The sequence below is a fragment of the Hemitrygon akajei genome, unplaced genomic scaffold (genome assembly GCF_048418815.1).
Source record: "Hemitrygon akajei unplaced genomic scaffold, sHemAka1.3 Scf000053, whole genome shotgun sequence".
NCBI lineage: Eukaryota > Metazoa > Chordata > Chondrichthyes > Myliobatiformes > Dasyatidae > Hemitrygon > Hemitrygon akajei.
This window is the reverse complement of record NW_027331939.1, coordinates 5,771,095-5,790,604: the sequence shown is the minus strand read 5'-3', so window position 1 is coordinate 5,790,604 and position 19,510 is coordinate 5,771,095. Positions and strand designations below refer to the sequence as shown.

The 19,510-nt window shown below is 45.9% G+C and overlaps 1 protein-coding gene across 1 annotated transcript in view; it reads left to right on the top strand.

Moving 5' to 3' along the window:
* Nucleotides 1–378: 378 nt before the first annotated feature.
* Nucleotides 379–19,510, top strand: part of LOC140721248 (NACHT, LRR and PYD domains-containing protein 3-like) — a 69,322-nt gene continuing 50,190 nt past the window's right edge. The window contains exons 1-6 of the mRNA XM_073036099.1: nt 379–510; nt 7,059–7,144; nt 8,735–8,901; nt 11,677–11,848; nt 11,947–12,012; nt 16,499–18,254. Coding sequence (XP_072892200.1) covers nt 7,135–7,144; nt 8,735–8,901; nt 11,677–11,848; nt 11,947–12,012; nt 16,499–18,254 — 2,171 coding nt within the window. The 5' untranslated portion in view covers nt 379–510; nt 7,059–7,134. The remainder of the gene's footprint in view (nt 511–7,058; nt 7,145–8,734; nt 8,902–11,676; nt 11,849–11,946; nt 12,013–16,498; nt 18,255–19,510) is intronic.

Here is a 19,510-nt window from a genome sequence, read left to right as displayed (position 1 = left end):
AGATCCCTGAGGCACACCACTGGTGACCGAATTAGTGTTTATGAACATAAAATGATTTAAATGAACCCCGCACGATTCCTATTTGTGCCTGCGTTCTCTGTCAGACCGGGTTGGGAATTTAACCCGTAAATCTTTGACCCGGGGTGGGGGGCATGGAGGAATTGGACGGGAAAAGTACGGAGGGAAAATTGAAAATGTTGCTGGTGTAAGTATGAAATAATGTGGGGGAAACGGCGGTGGGTCGGCAGGGGCGAGGAACTGTCACCGGGTCACGTGGGAGACCATCCACCGTCACGTGATCCCATTTTGCCGCGGAGCTGCAGCATTTGCAGTTTCGTTTCCGAGGCCCCGCCCACCGTCCTGATGACGCGCAATTCACATCGCGCATGCTCAGTCCTGGATTGCCCGTGTTGTTTCCAGTTCTTTGTTGAAGGTTTCTGCGGTGGGATCGGGATCGAGAGCAGGTCCTCGCCCCCCGGGTCGAAGAGCTGGGAAAGGATTATCCTTTCGGTGAGTATTGAAGCCGGTCCGGAGCGGAGAGGTCTGATGTTGGGCAGTGAGTCCCTTTAACTTTCCCGAACTCAAACAAGAGAAAATCTGCAGATGTTGGAAATGCGAGCAACGAGCACAAAATGCTGGAGGGACTCATCAGACCGGGCAGAATCCAGGAAAAGAGTACAGTCTACATTAGCGGCCGAAACCCTTCGGCAGCACTGGAGAATAAAAGGTGGGGGTGGGGAGGGAGAGAGAAACACAAGGTGATCGGTGAAGCCTGAAGGGGGAGGGGATGAACTTTCCCGAACTGGCGGCCTCGCCTCGCTTCCTTCACAGAATCTGCTGAGGTCGGTCCGGGTTGTGAGACCTTCACACCGAACCGCCTGAGATGAGCCGCCGCTCAGCCCCTGTTGTTCTGATCCTATTAGCAGGATGAAGTAAAACATGTTTCTATACTGTTACTGACAGAGAATCGTATAATTTGTGTTCCGTGTGTTATCTGAATGTACTTGCCTGTGATGCTGCCACAAGTCAGTGTTTCTCTGTCCCTGTACCTTCCCGTACTTGCACACTTGGCAATAAATTCAACAGGACCTGAGAAATCTCAGTGATATTTGATTAGTGATGATCATCTTGGCAGCTCGGTAGGTGGAATGTATGAGACAGTACACTGTTAAATGCAAAACCCTGAACAGTGTTGCTGATCAGAGGGATACGCTTCACTAAACTCAGAGAAATTTCTTTAACCAGAGTGTGGTGAATTTGTGGAATTAGCAGAGGCATCTGTGGAGGCCAGGTTTGGGGTATGTAAGACGGAGATTGATAGGTTGTTTTTGCATTCCCCCTCCCCCCACTACTTTCAAATCTCTTACTATCTTTCCTTTCAGTTAGTCCTGACGAAGGGTCTCGGCCCGAAACGTCGACAGTGCTTCTCCTTATAGATGCTGCCTGGCCTGCTGTGTTCCACCAGCATTTTGTGTGTGTTGTTGTTTGAATTTCAAGCATCTGCAGATTTCCTCGTGTTTGATAGGTTGTTGATTGGTTACGGTGAGAAGGCCGGGGAGTGGGGCTGAGGAGTGAAAAAGGGTCAGGCATGATTGAATGCCGGAGCAGACTCGATGGGCCAAACGGCCTAATTAGGCTCGTATGTCTGAATCGGTTTATTGTCGGGGAGACCCACCCACGGTTACGTGATCCCGTTCTCCGCTCTCACTTTGCCGCAGAGCTACTGCAGTGCGGTTTTTCCGAGACCCCACCCCCCGGGTCTGGTGACGTGAGAATCACACTGCGCATGCTCACCGTCTGCAGTGATTTTTAGCCCGCTGAGTTCATTCACCAGTTTGCGTCGATATTGATTTGCAGCAGCGGCAGATTCTCTCTTGTTGGGGAAATCGGTTGTTGGCCAGTGAGTCCCGTTAACTTCCCGAACTGGTGGCTTTGCCTCGCTTCCTGGAAATCCTCCAAAGTTTGTTTACTTCAGATAAGCCGTTTCTGAGCCTGATGATACTGTTGTATCTTCTCCCTAATTGGGGTGGGTGAGAAAGGAGAATGTCTCGGGTTGTGGGGATCTTCGATTTCACCGAGGGAGCGGGAAGTCCAGAAAGTGTTCATGTAGGGGAGACTGGTTTCTGTGATGAGCTGATCTGTGTCAGTAACTCTGCAGTTCCTTGCAGTCACGGGTAAAGCAGTGGCCATACCAAGGCGTGAAGTATCCGGATGGGAAACTTTTTATGGTGCATTGATAAAATTTGGTGAATGGCAAAGTTATGGTTTGTTCTAGCTTTGTCATTTCGAGATCTTTTACATAGTGGTATGGTGGCGAGCATTTGGTCCATAATGATAGACAAAGGAGCTCGTTAAACTCAACGGTTTTATTGTGATAAACATAAACATACTGGGCACCGTGACCCGGAGAGTGAACCCAACCAGTCTCGTACAGACAGGGGGAGGTGACCATCACACACCCCGGTTACAGTTAGTGTGACCCAAAAATACACAATCAGATAATTATGTAGCCCGAGCTAAAATGTAACAATAAATGACTGGAATTTCCCATCATAAACCCACAAAAGCATTTTAACACAAGAACAATGAACAGTGCTAGTCAAAGGAATGCAGAGCCAAGTTGTCCACCACAATCACCGTGCCCCCTGGAGCAGCACAGTACTGAATCTTTAATTCAGTATCTTGTATTGCTGGAGGACCATCAGTGATTGTTCTTGATCCCTTCTCCCACCTGGTTCCATCTGTTCATTCCCTGCTCATCTGGGTCAGCCTCTGTCCAGCCTGCATCCCATCACCTCAATCATATATATCAACCATCTTGTTGAATCTCTGTCCAGCCTGTATCCCACTCCCTCAATGATATATATCAACCATCTTGTTCAACCTCTGTCCAGTCTGTATCCCACCACCTCAATGATATATATCAACCGTCTTGTTGAATCTCTGTCCTGCCTGTATCCATATATATCAATCATCTTGTTCAGCCTGTCCAGTCAGTATCCCACCACCTCAATGATATATATCAACCATCTTGTTCAACCTCTGTCCAGACTCTATACCACCAACTCAATGATATGAATCAACCATCTTGATAAACTTCTGCCCAGCCTGTATCCCATTGCTGCAATGATATATTTCAACAATCTCTCCTACAGACTTTGTATTCATTGTGAAATTTTGTTTTGCATCGTTTCCAGAATTGTTTTTTTTTAATAGCTAGGGCTGCCAGAGGTTTAATTGAACACAGCATGTGGCAGGGTAAAATCAGCCATTTCAATCTTAGTTTCACCGTTACAAAATGGCTGCAGTGTTAATTGTCATCATAATGGAACTCATAGCATCTGATGTTGAGTTTGTTATTTCCTTTTTCGGTTATTTTTGGTGAGCCTCTGTTTCCAGGGTAACAACCCACCAGGAAGAGTTGCAGATTTTTATCGCTCTGTGGTCACCGCCTCTCAATGAAAAGACCGCAGCCTCAGGGGCAAATGTAACAGAATGATAGTGGGAGGAAAGGATGCTTTGTGCATTGTCTGTATGGGATGTATTACACCAGGGTCAGAATGAACTCAGATCTAACAGAGTGGTTGGGGTGGGATGGTATTTACAGTTTAGGGCGGCAATCAGTTACTATCTGTGCATTAAAATGAAGAGGGAGAAAATACTACAGCTGCAGGAAATTTAAAGTAAGGAGGAGAAAATACTGGAAACGCTCAGCAGATCGGCAGCAACTTGGACAGTCTCAGTTCTGGAACTGGGTCTTCCACCATTTGTCCTTTCAGAGATGTAATCTGATGTACTGGGTTCCCAGCATTTTCTACTTTGTAGTTTTACATTTTGTTCCTGCTGCACTGCAGGAAACATGGCAGCCAGCTGTGCTGGGCAAGATCCCATACAGCGATGACATAGGGATCAAATGTGCTCGGTTTAGCAGCTGGAGTCAGGCTGAAGTGTATCTGCATCCTCTATACAGACCGGGGAACCAGCCTGGGCATTGGCCCCGGCAGAGGGTCATTAGGTTCCAGTTCCACCTTAGTCTGTGAATCGGAAATGGCAGGAACACCACGGCAAATTGCCAGCACCAAAGCGTCTTTGTATGGGTGATGATATTGGGCTGGTGACTCTGAGGATATGGAACTGGCTTATAAGGCAACAGGTGTCAATGAATTTCAAAGACATCTTGGTCAGTTTTGGAGAGGGGCTGAGGAATGGCAAATGGTTTTCTACTTGGACAAGTGAGAGATGGTGCATTTTGGACAGTCAAACTAGGTGGGACTGGTATAGTGAATGGGAGGGCACCGAGTGTTGTGGAACAGAGCAACCTGGGAGTACAAGAGTACAGTCACTGAAAGTGGATGTGCAAATATAGAGGGTGAAGAAGAAGGCTTTAATCATGCTAGCCTTCATCAGACTGGGCACTGAGTTCTGGATTATGGGCATTATATTGTTGGTGCGGCTACACAGTATTATGTACAGTTGTGCTCAACCTACTGTAGAAAATATATTATCAAGCTGGAGAGGGCGCAGAAGAGATTGCTGAAGATGTTGCCTGGGCTTGAGGGCCGAGTCTAAGGAAGCGTTTGGCTAAGCTGGATCTTTATTCCAGAGGAGAATTAGGGTGACATTGTAGGAGTTTGTGAAATCAAGAAAGACTTTAGATATGTGGTTGGTCATGGTTTTTACCCAGGATTCAAGATTCAGAATTGTTTGATGTCATTCCAGTAACAAGTGTAAAGGAGAACAAAATGTTAGAGACCACAATAATAAACCAAACACAATACATAAAGTATGATAGTTTAAAAACATTGATCGTACAGCCAGAGGGAGGTGACCATCACACACCCCAGTTACAGTTAGTGTGACCCAGAAATACACAAGCAGATAATTGTGTCGCCCGAGCTAAAATGTAGCAATGAATGACTGGAATTTCCCATCATAAACCCAGAAAAACATTACACAAAAACAATGATCAGTGCTAGTCAAAGGAATGCAGGTCCAGGCTGGAGGAGCAACACCTCATACACCGTCTGGGTAGTCTCCAGCCCCTTGGCACGAACATTGGATTCTCCAACTTCTGGTAATTCCCTCACTCTCCCTTCCCCCATCCCAGTTTCACTCTGCCTCCTCCTCCAGCTGCCTATCACCTCCCTCATGATTCCACCGCCTTCTACTACCCAAAGTGATTTCCCCCTACACATTCCTTCTTCACCTTTCCTGGCTATCCCCTCCCCCACCCCTTGATCTTTCCTCTTACTGGTTTTTCAGCTGGCACCTACCAGCCTCCTCCATCCCACCCTACCCCCCACGTTCTTTATAGGGCCCCTGTCCGCTCCCTCTTCTGTCCTGATGAACAGTCTCAGCCCAAAACATTGACTGCTTGTTTCCAAAGATATTTCAGCTTTTCAAGCTTCCCGGTGAGCAGTCTGGCTGAATTTCCCCAAGTATTGACTTGTTGGATCTTCTTGCTGTCCAATGAACTCTTAACACTTTCTTCCAGCAACCAAGTTCAAAGACGTTGATTCTTCTATATTCAGCCTTACTAATAATCCAGCTCTCACAGCCATACATCACAACTGGAAATACTATAGACTGGACTCTACTGTTCTTGGTAGACAACGTTATATCTCTGCGTTTAAGTATTTTTTCTAAATTCCCATTGCTGCCCTCCCCAGAAGTAAGCGTTGTTTAATATTGTGGTTGCATTTACCATCTATAGAAATCTTTGAATTGAAGAAGACAAAATCTGCCACTGCTTCCACTTCCTTTCCATTGATTACCACAGAGTTAACAGGATTGGCTGGTTTTCTTAATATTGAGCAGAAAGCCAGCTTTCCACTTTCTTCTTTCACTTTGCTTAGAAGCTTCCTCAGATCCTCCTCACTTTCAGTGATTAGAATAGTATCACCTGCATATCTGAAGTTGTTAATATTCTTTCTGGTAATTTTGACTGCAACATTTTGAGTCCTCTCGACCAGCATTCCTCATATGTTCAGCATATAGATTAAATAAGCAGGGTGACAATATGCAGCCTGGTCATACTCCTTTCCAAATCTTGAACCAGTTTGTTGTTCTGTGTCGTTCTAACTGTTGCTTCTTGATCTTTGTACAAGTTTCTCATAAGGCAGAACAGATGTCCAGGTATTCCCATTTCTTTAAGGATTTGCCATAGTTTATTATGGACCACACTGCTGAAGGCTTTAGAGTAGTCAATAAAACATAGATAAATACTTTTCTGAAATTCTCGCGATTTCTCCATCATCCAGCGTAGGTTAGCAATTTGGTCTCTGGTGCCTCTGCCTCTTCTAAAAGCAGCTTCTATCTGGCAGTTCCTGTTCCATATATTGCTAGGGTCTTGCTTGCACAATCTTTAGCATTACCTTCTAGCACGTGAAAACTTTCGGTAATTTGAACAATACTTTACATTTCCATTCTTGGGTATTGGGATAAAAACGGATCTTAATCCAGCCTAAAAGTCATTGTTGTTTATATTTTCCCAGATCTGCTGGAAAATTGCATGCAACACATATACAGCATCACCTTTTAGAATTTTCAACAATTTTACAGAAATCCTGTCACATCCTGCAGCCTTATTATTGGCAATGTTTTCTATCACCCATTCGACTTCACTTTCCAGAATGTCTGGCTCTAGATCGATGAGGGAGTCATTGCAGGTGTCTTCACTGTTGGATCTTTCTGCAATTCTTCTGTGTGTTCCTGCCATCTCCCTTTGATGTCCTTTGCTTCTGTAAGGTCCTTCCCTTCTTTGTCTTTTCCTACGCTCATTTTACATGAAATTTTCCTTTGATTTCTCTAATCTTCTGCAACAGATCTCTTCTTTTTTTCCAATTCTTTTGGCTTCTTCAGCTTCAGTGCATCGCTCCTTTAAGTAAGTTTCCTTATATTTCCTTGCTATCTTCTTGAAATTTGTGTTCAGTTGGAGGTCTTTGTACCAATCTCCATTTACTCCCTAGAATGTCGGAGAGTGAGCAGTGACCTTACAAAAGTGTTTAAATTTGAAGGAATGTGTAACTGAATCACACTTTTTTATTTGTGTAATTCAGGTCATTGCCAGCAGGTGGGGCTTTCTTCCACGCAGACGAGACAAGCAGACGGTAATCAACCAACGACAGAGTCAGAATGGACACAGGTATGCTCACTGGCCTCTTTCTCATTAAAACTCTGTCATCATGGTATACGTGTAGTCAAATCATCAATAATTCAGAGGGATAAACTTGGACGATAAAGGGGCAGAGAGAAAGTACCATCAAACGGGGTCATTGTTCCAACTGGTAAAGCGTCCATGAGCATTGGAACAATTCACCAGGTCCAGCGTGGGGACCTAACGAGGGGATTGATCGAATCGCTCCGCTCACCACACAAATCTTCACCTGAGTGAAAGGAGAAGGAGCCCCTGAATAAGGTGGGAGTGGGTAACACTCAGACAGGAATACAACAGCGGGCAATGTAACAGTCAAGGGAACAGATAGAATTTCCGTCATCATTTGGTACGCCCTGATGTGGGAAATGCCTCCGACAGCCATTGAGAGAAACAGATGTTGTTTTCTGTTTGGAAGGGCAATGTTGAATTCTCCCCAGATTAACGGGTTGTTGCACAATGGAGGTGAGGGGAGTTCCCGGTGTTTGTTTTCTGTGGCCGAGTTAAAGAACGTTATATTGAGGGTGGACGGGCTGGGTGCAGGAGACAGTGAACAAGAGAAATTGTACACAGGGAATCGGGGGTGGGGGCTACTGAAGCAATGAAATGTCCTTGGCGAATAGGATTAAAGTAAAACAAAATAATAAGTGGAGAGGGCACCGTACAAAATGCTGGAGGAACTCAGCAGGTCAGGAAGCACCTATAGAGAAAAAATAACCTTCAACGTTTCGGGCTGAGAATCTGTAAATTGATTTCAAAGTCGTCTTGGGTACATAAAATGGAGTCAGCACTAGAGGAGCGTTGTTCTGGCTGAAGGTCTGTGACCAGTAGTGTTCGCAAGGATCACTGTTTCGCCATGTGTCGTGTGTGTGAATCAAATAGGTTAATCATATGATATACTGTGTGGACTTATTCATTGATTTACAGAGTTGGCGGAGTTGAGTATATTTGGGACTGTTGTCAAAGTGTTCAGCATCCAGTTAGAAATAGGAACAGAGAGTCACCAAGTACAGATAATTCAGGCAAATGTGAGAAGTTGCATTTTGAGAGGTCAAATTCGCGAGCAATGTGCACAGTGAATGTTGGGACTGATAATAAGATTGATGTACTGTCGGGTCTTGTGATGGGTATGCACAGCTCCCTGAAGGTGGCAACACAATTGGTAGTGTGCTAACGATGAGTTGAGGTATTTGTTAAAGTTAGACTGTAACTGGATACACGTTGGTTAAGAGACAATTTCAGTATTGTGCACAAATCGAGAATGATGTGGAGGGTCTGTAGAGGGTGCAGACGAGTTTCACCACAAAAACCTGAGGTAACAGGTTTAAATTTAGATGGTAAAGTTTAAAGGGGATTTAGGATGCATGTTTTCCACAGAGAGTGATCGGTGTCTGGATTGAGCTGCCGAGGGAGGGACTGGAAACAGATACTCAGCAGCATCGGAGAGGCATTTGAACTCATGAGTAGGCTGGGAATGGAGGGATATTGACCATGTTCCTGAAGATGGGATTGGTTTAAATTGGCATTGTGCCCACATACACATGGTATATCTACTATTTTATGTTCTATGGCTGACTACAGATCTGAACTCCGCCATCTCCGCCTTCCTGACAAATTGTGACGAACACCAACTGTTCCAGTTGACGAGATTCTACATGGAGCGACTGGAGCAGGCGATTGAGGAGGGTGTGGAGGGAGTCGGTTTCATGTTAACTCATGATCATCATTTCAATGAGCGAGAGTATCACGTAAGTGGTTGGAACATAGGCTGAGTGTAGATTCTACTGAATCAATCACAGACCGACAGAACTGGTGTAACGGCACCTCTGGGCAGTGAAAATCCTGTAATGCTTGTGGTGAACATCAAGAAAAGAGTTTTCATCTGCGGAAACCCTGAACTTTAATTAACCAATAAAAGCCTCTCTCCAGTTTTCTGATCACATTCATTTATAGACAGATTAGGATACAGGCAATGATTGAGAGGTGAATTTAGTGATGTGACACTTGCTGGACATTGCTAGTGGACAGAGAACCACTCTACACCACTCTTTCTGACATCACACCATGTTCCCAATGTTCAACCTTAGTGGCCATTCACCAATTTGTGTTCTCCTGATGACCCACGGGTTTCCCACAAATCAAATATATAGTGACATATTTCTCAGCTCATTCTCAGTCTACCTTCAACCCTATTTTCAACTCGGGCAACACTGACCCGTCTCTCATTTGAACTGCTGACCCTTTCTTTATCAATATCCCAACATGCCTCATGTTTCTGTTACCTTCTGTTCCTTGTGACTTTCAGTTTGAGTTTGTAATTACCACAGCATATACTGTTAACATGGAAAGTGCAACATTAGTGCCACTGAAAATATTCCAAACATCTACAGCTAACATAGAATTACAAAGAAACGAACTGGTCCTCGTGCTACTGGAGTGCATTCACCTATTGCCACCCAGAATGAATATTAGTGAGGAGCCACACACTATACTGAACATGACATTCCACGTGAGGCAGCTGACAATTTCAGTCCAAACTTCTTACTCAACATTACCACCAGTCGGCTTTGGTCTGTCACACACGCACAATAGTCCTGAGTTTGCTGGCTGCTCCTCACTGCCAGTTTCCAGCTGTTGGCTTTGGTCTGTCACACACGCACAATAGTCCTGAGTTTGCTGGCTGCTCCTCACTGCCAGTTTCCAGCTGTTGGCTTTGGTCTGTCACACACGCACAATAGTCCTGAGTTTGCTGGCTGCTCCTCACTGCCAGTTTCCAGCTGTTGGCTGGCACTGGACCCCTCATGGAGCCTGGCAGTGAAGGGTGAAGCTGCTGCGGTTCACCAGGGATTACCCTGGCGAAAATCAACAGTGACCCCGTCATAGTTACACCTAGTCATAGTCATCAAACCCTACAGTACAGCAACAGGCTCTTCTGCCCATCTAGTCCACACCGACCTATTATCTGCTTAGTCCCATTGATCTGAACCCGGACTGGAGACGTCCATAACTCCCCCATTGAATGAACTTATCCAAACTGATCTTAAATAATCAACTCGAATGTACATCGACTAATTAAGATGGCAGCACGTTCCGTGCTCTGCAGCAACCTCTGAGTGAACAAGTTCCCTCTCATATTGCCTTTCACCTGTCATCATTACCCTATGATCTCTAATTCCAATCCCACCCAAACTCAGTAATAAATGCATTTTCGCACTAACTCTCTCTATACCTTTTATAAACGTGTATATCTCTTTCACATCTCTCATGGTCCTCCTACACTTTATGGAATAATGTCCTAACCTATTCACACTTTCTCTATATCTCAGATCCTCAACTCCTGGTATTTTAATCTGTATTTTATTCTGCATTCGTTCAATCTTATTGATATCATTCCGGGAGGTAGATGTACACATTGCTTCAAATTAGCCTCTGCAACATCAACTTCGACGTAATATCCCAACTTCTGTATTCAATATTTTGATTTATGAAGCCCCATGTCCAAAAAGCTTTACAACGTCATCTACCTTCGACAACACTTTCAAGAAATTTTGGATCTGTATCACTTTGCAGGATCTCATCACACTTCCTACTCTTGTCATTGGTACCAACGTGGACCAAGACCTGCTCATCCTGCCCTTAAGAAACTTTCAGAGTCGATACGAGATATTACTGCCCTTGGCAAGACACCATCCAAAAATCCTGTTCTCGTAAATAGAATCTCCAGTCTGTTCTCCTGACATTGAACTCCCCCTGTCAGTGCAGATCAGCAATTCTCATCCCTTCTGAGTCACAAAGCCAAACTCAGAGCCAGAGGCATAATCACCGTGGCTTTCCTCTGTGAGACCATACCCCGAAACAGAAATCCGTATACCAGTTACAAGGAGTTTCCTGTAGTGGCTGCCTGTTCCCTTCCCCCTCCTGACAGTCACCCAGTTTCCTGTGTTCTGCGCCTTGGGTATAGCTCCCTCCCTGTAAAGTCTGTCAGTCAACCTCTCAGTCTCCCGAGTGATCCCGGGTTTATCCAGCTCCAGCTCCAATTCCTCAGCACAGTCTGTAAGAAGCTGCAGCTGGATGAAATTCCTGAAGGTGCAGTTGTCAGGGACACTGGAGGTCTCCCTGACTTGCCGCACCCTGTAGGAAGAGCATCCCACTATGCTGTCTGGCATTCCCACTGTTCTAACAGTGAAACAGAGAAGGGAAATATTACCCAAGATCGACCTAAATCCTCCGCCTCTCCTCACTGAACCCTCTCTGACACAAAGCCTCAATAACCTACCTATCTCTGGCTCACTCACACTATGTCTGCTCCTTTTAAACCTTGCCAAGTGGATAAGTACCCCGCAATCTGTGGCGTTCAGAAAGTCATCACTGGCCATGCTAACTTCTTTTAAATTCTTTTTCCTGCTACGAACAATTGCTGTCAGTAATCTGTGACGAGCAGAATGTGCTGGGTCAGTCCATGTTCAGGGTAGATTTGAACCCATCCCTCCGCTCCTCAATATATTCCCCATTGTTCATTACAGAGCGTGACTGACCTCGCGGAGAAGGGAAAACGAGCGGGCGCTTCCAAACTCCTCCTGGATCTGGTGATGGAAAAGGGCTCCAGGGCCCGGAGGGTGATGTGGGAATCCTTTGTGAAACTACATCACCATTTACCAAAGCTGAGCAGAATATTGAAGGAAATACGGGAACGAGGTACGGTGAACAGTACACTGTGTGTTACAGATGTAAATGCTGATGAATTTACAGTATTACACAGAACAGACTTCATGCAGGTTACTCTGTTTCACCAGGTGACGGCCAGTTCGCCTACATGGACACTGAGCGGGGTTTATCTGAAGTGCCCGCGCATCTGAAAGGTAAGTGATGGACTGGAAAGCTCAAAGCCTTTATTTAACTTTGAGAGTCTGAATACCTGTCTTTAGAGGCCTGTTTAGAGACAGTCAGAGTCTGGGAGACAGGTTTTTGTTGTTATTTCACTCTGAGAGTCTGAATACGTCTCTTTAGAGGCCTGTTTAGAGACTGTCAGAGTCTGGGAGACAGGTTTTTGTTGTTATGATAGATGGATAGATAGATAGATAGATACTTTATTCATCCCCATGGGGAAATTCAACTTTTTTCCAATGTCCCATACACTTGTTGTAGCAAAACTAATTACATACAATACTTAACTCAGTAAAAAATATGATATGCATCTAAATCACCGTCTCAAAAAGCATTAATAGCTTTTAAAAAGTTCTTAAGTCCTGGAGGTAGAATTGTAAAGCCTAATGGCATTGGGGAGTATTGACCTCTTCATCCTGTCTGAGGAGCATTGCATTGATAGTAACCTGTCACTGAAACTGCTTCTCTGTCTCTGGATGGTGCTATGTAGAGGATGTTCAGAGTTATCCATAATTGACCGTAGCCTACTCAGCGCCCTTCGCTCAGCTACCGATGTTAAACTCTCCAGTCGTTTGCCCACGACAGAGCCCGCCTTCCTTACCAGCTTATTAAGACGTGAGGCGGCCCTCTTCTTAATGCTTCCTCCCCAACATGCCACCACAAAGAAGAGGGCACTCTCCACAACTGACCTATAGAACATCTTCAGCATCTCACTGCAGACATTGAATGACGCCAACCTTCTTAGGAAGTACATTCGACTCTGTGCCTTCCTGCACAAGGCATCTGTGTTGGCAGTCCAGTCAAGCTTCTCGTCTAACTGTACTCCCAGATACTTGTAGGTCTTAACCTGCTCCACACGTTCTCCATTAATGATCACTGGCTCCATATGGGTCCTAGACCTCCTAAAGTCCACCACCATCTCCTTTGTCTTGGTGATATTGAGACGCAGGTAGTTAGAGTTGCACCATATCACAAAGTCCTGTATCAGTTTCCTATACTCCTCCTCCTGTCCATTCCTGACACACCCCACTATGGCCGTGTCATCAGCGAACTTCTGCACGTGGCATGACTCTGAGTTATATTGGAGTTATATTTCACTCTGAGAGTCTGAATACGTCTCTTTAGATGCCTTTTTAGAGACTGTCAGAGTCTGGGAGACAGGTTTTTGTTGTTATTTCACTCTGAGAGTCTGAATACCTGTCTGTAGAGGCCTGTTTAGAGACTGTCAGAGTCTGGGAGACAGGTTTTTGTTGTTATTTCACTCTGAGAGTCTGAATACGTCTCTTTAGAGGCCTGTGTAGAGACTGTCAGAGTCTGGGAGACAGGTTTTTGTTGTTATTTCACTCTGAGAGTCTGAATACCTGTCTGTAGAGGCCTGTTTAGAGACTGTCAGAGTCTGGGAGACAGGTTTTTGTTGCTGTGGCTGGAGGACAGGAAGCAATTTGCATTTGTCACAACACCCGGCACCTTCCCGGTCTCGGGATCTGTACCCGGAGGCCTCTGTGAGTTTGATAAACAGACATTCCCGTCGGCCTCTGTCCTGTTGGAATCGCTGTACCTACCTCTCCACCTATCTTTGTATCATCCGCAAACTTTGCCACAAATACATTTATTCCATCATCTAAATCATTGACAAACAATCTGAAAAGCCGCGGTCCCAATACTGATCCCTGAGGAACACCACCAGTCACTGGCAGCCAATCAGAAAAAGGCCCCTTTTATTCCCACTCGCTGCCTGCTGCCTGTCAGCAATTCCGCTCCACGGGCCAGTATCTTTCCTGTGACACCATAGATTTTTATTTGGTTAAGCAGGTTCGTGTGTGGCACCTTATCAAATGCTTTCTGAAAATCCAAGTAAATGGCATCCACTGACTCCTCTTCAGCAACCTCTCTCAGATCTCTGGGATGTAGCCCATCTGGCCCAGGTGACGTTGCACCTTAAGAGCTTTCAGTATGCCGAGAACTATTTTCTTTTGTAATAGCAATGGCACTCACTCGTACTGCCTGTCACTCGCAGACCATTGCATGCTGCTAGCGGCTTTCACAGAGATATATGCTAAGTACACATTAAGTTCTGACATTTGTTTGTCCACCATTACTATCTCACGAACATCACCTTTCAGTGTTCCAGTATCAACTCTCACCTCCCTTTTACTCTTCATATAACTGAAAAAGGTGCTTAATATCCTGCTGTATATTATTGGCTTTTCTGCCCTCATATTTCATCCTTTCCCTTCTTATCGCTATTTTAGTTGCCTTTTGTTGGATTTTAAAAGTTTTCTATTCATCCAACTTTCCCTCACTTTTGTTATCTTGCATGCCCTTTCTTTGGCTTTTGTGCAATCCTTAACTTCCTTTGTCAACCATGGTTGCCTGCACGTGACACTTGAGAACTTCTTCCTCTGTGGGCCATATCTATCCTGCAACTTGAGACCTTTTCCCGAAAGCTTCCCTCTCGTGCCTCTGTAATTCACTTTATTCCATTGCAATACTGATACCATAAGTTATGCTTCTCCCTCTCAAACTGCAGTATGAATTCACTCATATTATGATCACTACCAGTTGAGGGTTCTTTTACATTAAGCTCCCTTATAAGATCCGAGCTATTACTTAACACCCAATCAAAGACAGAATTTTCCTGAGTCGTCTCAAGCACAAGCTGCTCTAAAACGCTCTCTCGTAGGTATTCAATAAATTCCCTCTCTTGTGATCCGACTCCTGAAGTTTGTTTGATTTTCGAATTCCCCGTGCATATTGAAATATGTCATCACCTTGATGACACGCCTTTCCCAGCTCCCTTTGCAATCTCAACCCCACACCTTCGCTGCTATTTGCAGGCCGAAATAAGATTCCCAAAAAGCTTTTTTTAAACCCTGTAGTTTCTTATCTCCACCCACAAAGATTCAACATTCAATAACCCTATGTAACCTCTTTATCAAGATGTGATTCCATCTTGAACCAACACGGCCACACCACCACCGCCTATGCCTTCCTGCCTGTCCTTTCGATAAGACGTAAATCTTTTAACGTTAAGCTCCCAGCTATGGTCTTCTTTCAACCACGACATGGTGATGCCCACAACGTCATACCGACCAATCTCTAATTGCGCCAAAAGTTCATCCACCTTATTCTCAATGTTGCGTGCATTTAAGTGCAATGCGTTTAGTCCTGCATCTCCCCCCTTTTGAATGTTGTGGATGTGGTACAATTTAACAGTTTGCTCCGTCTGTATGTGAACCCAGTCATTGGCTTGTCCTTCCTTACATTCATGTTAAACCCATCATCTACTTGTAAACCTGCTGGTTCATCCACAGCTTTATCGTCCTAGTTCCAGTCCCCCGGCCATTTTAGGTTAAAACACTCCCAACAGCTCCAGTAAATCTGCCCGTAAGAATATTGGTCCTCATCGGATTCACGTGCAACCCGTGCCTTTTGTACAGGTCCTACCTACCCCGGAAGTGGTCCCAATTATCCAGAAATCTGAATCCCTGCCCCCTGCTCCAAATGCTCTGCCACACATTTCTCTGCCACCTCATTCTATCCCTATTGCCACTGTCGTGTGGCACAGGCAGCAATCCTGAGATCACTACTTTTGAGGTCCTGCTCCTCAGCTTTTTTCCTAACCCCCTGTGTTCGGTTTTCCAGACCTCCTCCCTTTGCTTTTCCTATGTCGTTGTTACCAATGTTTGTCACGACTTCTAGCTGCTCAACCTCCCTTCTCAGGATATTGTGGACGCGTCCAGAAACATTTCGGACAATGGCACCTGAGAGGCAAAGTACCATCGGTGTGCACAGAATCGCCTACCTGTCCTCCTGACTTTAGAGTTCCCTATTCCCGCTGCCATCCTCTTCAGCTTCCTGCTCTTCCGCACATCATCGGGGAATTGCCTGAGTTCATGTACCGGCTCCTCGGAGAATTAGAGACTGTAGACCAGTGCGGGGTGTGTTACTTCGCGACTGGCTTAGCCTGGAAAAGGAAACTGAAATTATGTTCCTTTTCTATGGCTCAGTACTGACAGCTTCATCCTAAAGGAGTGTCAAGAACATGGGGTCCATTGTGAGAGAAGGAAAAGTCAGTAGAGCAAGTAAATGCCCCCCTACCCCACTGTTACCCTCTGCAGGGTTGTACAGTTCAGCAGAAGCTGAGCAGTGAAAGCAGTGAAACCACCCGCTCCACACAACACTCTCCTCTCCAGAATCACGTGTGCACTTGGTGCTCGCTGGAACACCGGGGAATCTGCAAACTGCCAACGGAGGGGAGAGTGGGGCCTTTAACAGCGGATCTGAATCAGGTCAGAAATGTTTCTGGGTCATCGTTCATTTTCAGACACTGTAATCTCTGATCACCCGATTTCACACAAACAGTGTTTTTAACGAGTAGTTTTTTTATTAAATAAAATATGTTGTGAGCTCCATGTTCATCAGATCAGGCACTGACAACCTATTTCTGTCCATCATAAGATGTTCGAAGGAAACACCAGGAGACTCTGCGGGCAGAAACTGAAAAACTGAGAGTGAACACAATCCTGATAAGGGAAAAGGTGAAGGTTTTCCAGCTGGTTGATCGATACGCTGAGCTCACGGTCATTTCTACTGTTCGAGATCGGAGACTGGTGGAACATGAGCTGCTGGCAAGAGGCAGAGTCCACGAGGAGTGGAGAGAGAAACATCTCCGCGGAGAGCTGGAAAAAATCCAGACTGATCAGTTATTCAAGAAGAGCTTTCTTCAAAAATTGGAAAGATATTTCTTTGGAAACAAATCCGGGATGTCCGCAGCAGTGGCCGGAGTCCCGGGGATCGGGAAAACAACAATGGTACAAAAAATTGTTTACGACTGGGCCACGGGGAAGATATACCAACAATTCCAGTTTGTCTTCAGTTTCAAATTCCGGGATTTAAACACCATTAACTGCAGAATAAACCTGAAAGAACTGATTCTGCATCATTACCCCTACTTTGGGAATATCCTGGGAGAGATCTGGAAACAGACAGAGGGACTGCTGTTCGTATTCGATGGTTTGGATGAATTCAAGCACAAAATCGATTTTGCTGACAGTCGGAGAGATACAGAACCCAAGCACCAGTGCCCAGATCCCGAGTGGCGGTGTGAAGTGTCTGACATTGTGTACAGTTTAATCCAGGGCAAGCTGCTCCCAGGGTGTTCAGTGCTGGTGACCACCCGTCCCACTGCGTTACATTTATTGGAAAAGGCGGATATCAGTGTCTGGGCTGAAATCCTGGGATTTGTTGGTGAGGAACGGAAGGAATATTTCATCAGGTATTTTGAAGATCAGACAGTGGCAGAAGCTGTTTTCAAACACGTGAAGGAGAACGAGATCCTGTACACCATGAGCTACAACCCCTCCTACTGCTGGATCCTCGCTCTGGCACTGGGCCCCTTCTTCACACAAAGAGTCAGGGACCCGCAGCGAGTTCCCAAGACCATCACCCAACTGTACTGCTACTATATTTACAACATCCTGAAAAACCACGGCCGTGAGATTGAGAGCCCCCGTGATGTGTTACTCAGGGTTGGTCAGATGGCCTTCAGAGGAGTGTTCGAGAGGAAGATTGTGTTTACAGATGGAGATTTGATCAATTACACTCTGCAGCCTTCCCAGTTCCTGTCCGGGTTCCTGATGGAACTTTTGGAGAGAGAGGATTCAGCCCGGTGTGTGGTGTACACATTCCCACACCTCACCATCCAAGAGTTTGTAGCTGCAGTCGCACAATTCCTGAATCCACATCCCGGGGATATCCTGAAATTTCTCACTGAAGCCCACAGCACGACAGATGGGCGATTTGAGGTATTTCTCCGTTTCGTTGCTGGTCTCTCCAACCCAATGACAGCTCGACGCCTGGAGGAGTTTTTGGGTCCATTTCCTCATGAAACAACCTGCCGGGTGATTGACTGGGTGAAGGAGGAGGTTAAACGCCAGTGTGGAAACACGAGGAGTGAAACTGGTAAAAGGAGCCTCCTGAACACATTGCACTATCTGTTTGAATCTCAGAATCGTGGACTGGCTGAGGCCGCACTGGGATCTGTGGAAACACTTTCATTCAGTGGAATGACACTGACCCCGATTGACTGCGCAGTCCTGACTCATGTCATCGGACTCTGTGATACAATAAAACACCTCGACCTGGAGAACTGCCACATTCAGTGTGAAGGAATCCAGCGGCTGGGACCCGGGCTGCACAAGTGCCAGGCATTGGGGTAACGTGATTTATCTCTCACTCTGAACTGTGATACTGTCTCGTCGTGTTGTTTCAAAGCAAAGGAATTTTGGTAAATTTGTAGTAAATCAGATTGTGAAGAATTGTGACAAATGCCCACGGGGATCAGTCAGTAATTCCCCCAGGACGGGAGGGTTCTGTGGTTCCTTGTGAAGGGATGTTGGAGACTTCATCAGATCAGTGAACAACGGCCATTGGTTTAATGGTAGTAAATCACAGGAATGGCCGTGTTTCTCACTGCCTGTGACACGTCCATTGACAATGTTCCTTCTCACTGTTACTGACACCCAGACCAACAAAGACTGCAGCAGGTGGGTCAGAGATTCACACCCCCTTCCCGGTGAGGGACAAGAGACCGTCAGCAGACTGTCCCAGTGAGAAGGAAAGAAATACCATTGTGAGATTGTCCTCCCACTGCCCTTCCCCGTGTGTGACTTTGCTCACTTCCAGATACGCAAAGAGCGAGGGCGCATCTCCTCTGGGCCTCTGTTCAGACCCAACACACACATACAAAAAATTTCTGCATCCTCTCGTCTTGTAGGATTATCGTTTACCCTTGGAATCCTCCTGTGGGACCTCTCATCCCAATCCCCCTTCCATTCTTTGGAATCTCGCCACCAACCCCATTCCTCCTGTGGGCTCTCTAATACTCTTTTCTCATCCTCCTATGGGATGTCTTTTCCACACAATACCCCACCCCTTCCTGTGAGAGCTCTCCTCCCCACCCTTCTTCCTCCTGTGGGATCTCTCCTCCCCATCCCTCTTCCTCCTGTGGGATCTCTCTTCCCCATCGCCCTTTCACCTATGAGATCGCTCTTCCACATCCCCCTTCCTTCTATGGATTTCTCTTCCCCATCCCTTCCTGCTGTTGAAACTCGCTTCCCCATACCCTTTCCTCCTGTGGGATCTCTCTCCCCCATGGACTTCTTCCTGTCGGATCTCTCTTTGGAATGCCCCATTGTCCTGTGGAATTTCTCTTCCTCAACCCCCTTCCTCCTGTGAGATTTCTCTTCCCAATCCCACATCCTCCTGTGGGAACTCTCTTTCACATCCCGCCTCCTCCTGGCCGATCACTCAACCCGTTCCCCCTTCATCCTGTTTAATCTCTCTCTGTATCCCCCTCCTCCTGTTGGATCTCTCTTCCCCATCCCCCTTCCTCCTGTGGGATTTCTCTTCCCCATCCTCATCCCCCTTTCGCCTGTGGGAACTCTCCTCCCCATAGAATCATAAAATCAT